Source organism: Cannabis sativa, chromosome 5 (genome assembly GCF_029168945.1).
Source record: "Cannabis sativa cultivar Pink pepper isolate KNU-18-1 chromosome 5, ASM2916894v1, whole genome shotgun sequence".
Lineage (NCBI taxonomy): Eukaryota > Viridiplantae > Streptophyta > Magnoliopsida > Rosales > Cannabaceae > Cannabis > Cannabis sativa.
Window position 1 is genome coordinate 53,280,094 of NC_083605.1, and position 5,801 is coordinate 53,285,894.

Here is a 5,801-nt window from a genome sequence, read left to right on the forward strand (position 1 = left end):
TCTCATCTTGCCGCTGACGTTGCTTGACTTGTTGAAGTAGTACTGGTGTAGCCACTAAGTTAGAGATACAAGCTACTTCTTCCCCTTCATAGTATTGCAAGTTATAATCACCCATTGTGATTGTCCTTTTCCAGTCCTCAAGAGCCAAACATGCCAAAGTACTATGAGGCTTTCTACTTAGTGCATCAGCTACTACATTAGCTTTCCCGGGGTGATACTGCAAAGTGAAATCATAGTCTCCCATATACTCAACCCATCTTCTTTGCCTCAAGTTCAAGTCCCTTTGAGTAAAAAGATACTTCAAGCTCTTATGATCTGAGTATAACTCAAACTTTATGCCATATAAATGACATCTCCAAATTTTCAAGACAAAGATTACCGCAGCAAGTTCTAGGTCATGCGTAGGGTAATTCTTCTCATGTGGTTTCAATTGTCGTGAAGCATAGGCAACCACCTTGCCATTTTGCATGAGGACACCTCCTAATCCAGTACCTGAAGCATCAGTGAATACCACATATGGTTCCTCACTATTAGGAACAGTGAGAACAGGCGCCGAAGTTAATCTTTCCTTCAATTCTCTAAAAGCTTCTTCGCAACTATCATCCCACATAAACTTTACTTCTTTTCTTGTTAACTTCGTCAAAGGCATAGCAATTCGTGAGAAATTCTCTACAAAGCGACGGTAGTAGCCTGCCAACCCAAGAAAACTTCGAACTTCAGTGACATTCTTTGGTCTTTCCCACTATAGAATAGAGTCTATCTTTGCAGGATCAACGGTGATACCATCTTGAGAAATTACATGGCCCAAGAACTTGACTTCAGTCATCCAAAATTCACACTTCTCTCTCTTAGCGTATAATTGATGATCTCTCAATGTCTGTAATACTATTGTCAAGTGTTCAACATGATCCTCGCGTGTCTTAGAATACACCAAGATATCATCAATGAATACCACCACAAACTTATCTAAGAAAGGTCTAAAGGCTCTATTCATAAGATCCATAAATGCAGCAGGTGCATTCGTTAACCCAAATGGCATTACCAAAAACTCAAAGTGTCCATACCGTGTCCTGAAAGCAGTCTTAGGGATATCTTCTTCCCTAATCCTCAATTGATGGTAGCCTGACCTCAAATCAATCTTTGAAAAGAACTTTGAACCACCAAGTTGATCAAATAATTCATCAATCCTAGGTAGAGGATATTTGTTTTTAATTGTCATCTGATTCAGCTTTCTATAGTCGACACAAAGTCGCAAAGTCCCATCAGCTTTCTTGGCAAACAAGACTGGAGCTCCCCATGGAGAAGTACTATGTCTGATGTAGCCCTTGTCCATTAACTCCCCTAATTGTTTTTTCAATTCAACCAACTCTGCAGGTGCCATGCGATAAGGTGCAATAGAAACTGGTTGAGCTCCGGGAATCAAATAAATGCAAAACTCGATGTCCCTATCAGGTGGTAACCCTGGTAAATCCTCTGGAAACACATCCGGAAAACCACTAACCACTGATATCCAAGGGAACTGGTCTAAATCCCTAGACTCATCATCGATCGCAAACAGATTCCCATAACACTTTAAGTTTCTCTTTCCACCTAAACATGCCCTTAAGATGGGATTTTGTCTCACTGCACTCATGTTGGCTCGATAAACAATGAAATCACCACTAGGGGTTAAAAGAGTCACTCTTTTACGTGAACAATCCACAATAGCTTGGTATTTAGACAACCAATCCATACCAAGAATTACATCAAATTTCCCCATATGCAACACTAGTAAGTTTCCAGACAACTTGTGTCCCTCGAACACAATACAAACTGACCTACATATGGTGGATACCTCACCATGTCCCCCCATAGGTACACTCAAATGCAATGCAGGACTAAAAGTTTCCCAACTCAAACCCAACATACTAACAAACATCAAAGATATAAAGGAATGCGATGCACCAGTATCAAATAACACATGAGCCCAAGAGTGTGAGATAAGAACCATACCATCAACAACTCCCTGGTCAGCACCGCCCTGTACATCATCAACCCCAAGAGCGTAGGCTTGAGCGGATGACTTTGCTTTTGCCTTTCCCCTTCCCTGACTAGGATAGCTTGTACTTGCACCAGACCCTCCACCTTGATTGTACCCTCTTTGACTCCCACTAGGAGCAGGAGTTTGGAAACCTTGTGAGTACCCCATGTTGAACCCTGAACCTTGTGGCCTGAACTGATGTTGATACTGAGACTGCTGGCCCGATTGGGGTGTGAAACCATAGGATGAAGACTGAGACTGGTTTGTCCTGGGCTGTCCATGAAAAGGAGTAAACTCTACATAGCTCCCTATGGGTCCTCCATGAGATGCTTGAAATCTTTGTTGTCGTTGCGGGCAATCTTTCTTCTTATGACCTTGTTGACCACAACTGAAACACCCGTATGGTCCACTACGAGTCTTTCCAGATGAACCACTACTAGTGCTACCCCCACTAAATTGTTGTCCTTGGGACCACTGTCCTTGATTCTTCTTGGTCATCTTTCTTTCATTTCCTCTTCCTCTGCTTGTGTTCTTCTTCTCATTCCCTTCTACATGAGCCTCAGTTGGCAAGGCTGCTGTCACACACTCAGTCAGGTTGTTAAAGGTCAAAGGGGCTATAGGACCACGTATCGCAGGCCTCAAACGACACATGAACTGTTCAATCACCAAGGGTTGATCAACAACACCAGGATATGCATAAGAGGATAGCTCTACAAACTTCATGTAAAATTCATTCACAGTCATATCCCCTTGTCTTAGACCATCAAATACTCCAATAAGAGCCCTCCTGTGAGATGGACTAAAATATTGTTCCCTGAAAACTTCCTCAAATTCTCGCCAAGTCATCCCATCAGTTTCCATTGTCCTGGACAAGGTCTCCCACCAATCTGATGCACCACCCTCTAACTTGGACACAGCAAAAGTAACTTGATATTCCTCAGGTGTTCCTATTGTGTTGAAATTTTTCTTTATCTGCCTCAACCACCTTTCAGCTACCATAGGGTCTTGTCCACCCTCAAACTCAGGCACTTGAATCCGATGAAAGATCTGAAAATGATGACTTTGTCGAGCGGCAGGATCCATTTTTTGAGCGGGAATAGCTCTTAAGGCTTCGAGAAGGGCGTTCATAGGGAATTCAGCTTGTGGAGGTTGGACATTAGCTTGAGGGGCGTCTTCTCCAACCGTTCTCCTTGTCTTCTTTCCTTTTGGAGGTATTTTCTTAGGTCTGAGAACCAAAAGCTAATCAGTTAGTGAGGATTGGATGCTAATAATATAAATATGCCTTATACATATAAATACCAAGATATTTATTACTATTATTATTTAAAATAATTCTAAACTATTTGGTGACACACTCCGAGGTAATTAAACCCAGTGCTCTGATACCATTTTTCTATCACGACCCGAGCCCTAGGCTGTGGCAGATGTGTAATATCCATAACTTGGGTGGTCAAAGGTCACGCTTTGACCCTTGTAGGAAAATAAAGCTTATAAATGATCCTTTTATTTATATTACAAAATACTAATTTAAAAGATATGGATTATCTCCTATATTAATAAGAAAATATTAGTAATAAAATCAGGATCACTCATCAATATAAAATAACAGTAATATCCCCACAGTTATGTAATCACCAAATAGATAGCTTTAATAAGTCAATAAAATACCAAAATAATACCTAGCATCCATCACTTCCCATTTCTAACTAGTACATAGCTAATTTAAGTCATCCAGACCATCCATTTGTTCTTAAATACAAAATCAGTCTCATTAGAAGGTGAAAGGGTAAAATATGACTAAACTAATAACGACATTCCTTTCCCAACGGTACCATCCTCATCCACTAGCATCAAACTGAGTTCCCGGAATGGGAGAAAATAGCGGGTGAGCTTATGAAGCCCAGTAGGAAAACAACTAATATCAAAGGACCCTTGGTTTAATAAAATTCCTGCATGGTTAGCTTTATAAAAATAAAATGTCTCATCAACAATATGAATATGTACAAATAAAATAGAGAGACCACAAATAATCACAAATCAAACGTCAAATGCATATCACACCGTCCACTAGACCCCTAGCTCTCAATACCAAATCATAGAAAACGACATCCAAAACCAGGTAGTCGCATCTGATATCCACCATAAATATCGGGGCTCAGATTTAATTCACTTCCTGTACAGATTCTAGGTCTTTCACCTACAGGTGAGTGCACACCTGATCTACCTATGATGACACAGAGACTAGGTCGTGAAACAACAATATGCATCGAACATGATCAACATGGCTCTCATCAATATAACCAAAGCAGCAAATAATAAGGATAACAAAAGAACATATTCCTTTTTATTTTCTAGAAAATTCGGCAGCATAACAGCTGTATTTTGAATAAACCCCAAAATCATAACCTGCATAAATATTTGCACACAAAAATATATTTGGCACTCAGTGCCCCAGAACAGTCCAGAAAATATGCAGATTAAGTTTTTAATTTTTCAAACAATTTTGTAAATCATAAAAATTGGAATATGTCTAATGTTATACAACGCATATAAAAATCAAGTCCAAAAATCAAGTTAAGTCCCTACCTCTCCCGAGTCGTTAAATTTTTTTTCCAAAAGACGATCTTAAGCTCTCAAGTCCCGAGCTCCAATTATTTAGTCCAAACTTACATATTACTCTCACCTATACCATCAAATGGTTAAATAATTATCATCATCGCATTCTACATTCAAAACCGAGTCCAACAACATATAATATGACTATATTTAAAAATTTGGGATTTCGAAACCTCACCTAAGCGGTGCACATTAACAATCGGTGGCAGTAAAAATTGGTGTACCGGAAATGTCGCCGAAAATAGGAGTAGTATATATCAAAACGACCACCTCGACGAGTAGATCACACTCATGCCAATCGTTTGTCAAAACTGTACACGAGGTCACCGGAAAGTCGCCGGAAAGGGGCGGAGCTACAAAAATATCACCTGAAAAAGTTGCGAACCAGGAAAAATGGTTTAGTGTAGGTTGTTCTCCTCGACGAGCTGAGTATATTGGTGAAAACCTCTCGTCAAATGGACGTCGGAGGTGACCGGAAAACCCGTTCAAAGTTTGAAACCCCAAACTTTGACTTGCGATCCTAAGCTAACGGCGGCGAGAGGAGCGGCGCCGCTTGGGGTGTGAGGTCGCCGGCACTAGGAGGTCGGAGTAGTCCGGCGCGTTGGGTCGGGCGGTGGCCAGAGGTGGGTCGCCGGAGTGTGGTGGTTATGGAGGTTTATGGGTTTTATTTTTGGTATTTTATAGAGAGAGAAAGAGAGAAATATAGATAGAGATTGAGGGGGACGAAATGTTCTGTATATATTCAAAATAAATTTTTTTTTTGTTTTTTTTTTGTTTTTACATACGTATATATATTATTTTATTATTATTTTATATATATATAAACACGTTTGACTCGGTCAAACTGAGTCTTTACATTACCAGTATCGGATGTATGGAGTATACATCGGAAGGGACCGATATTGAACTTTGATTAGATATATTAAAATTTACCGTAATATCTATTCAATTCAATATCACCTGTTGATCCTAGATCAAATGATCTTAATCCTGATATGGTTAGGCTCAATCTCAAGAGTGTTATTCCTGTTCTTTGATTTGTTAAGTTAAGCCTACTTTTGGGTCAGGGTGATACTTACATTTTAGGAACACGGTAGTGCAATTGAGTGGAAGGGCTAACATAAATATGGAATCTATAGCTTCTATCTGGCAAATAGAAGTAAAG

General features: G+C 39.9%; 1 protein-coding gene across 1 annotated transcript; it reads right to left on the reverse strand.

The window, feature by feature from the left end:
* Window positions 1–742: 742 nt before the first annotated feature.
* LOC133037941 (uncharacterized) lies at window positions 743–4,926 on the reverse strand. The gene has a single exon (XM_061115749.1). The coding sequence runs from the start codon at window positions 3,146–3,148 to the stop codon at window positions 743–745; it is 2,406 nt and encodes an 801-aa protein (XP_060971732.1). The 5' UTR covers window positions 3,149–4,926.
* Between the last annotated feature and the right edge of the window lie 875 nt (window positions 4,927–5,801).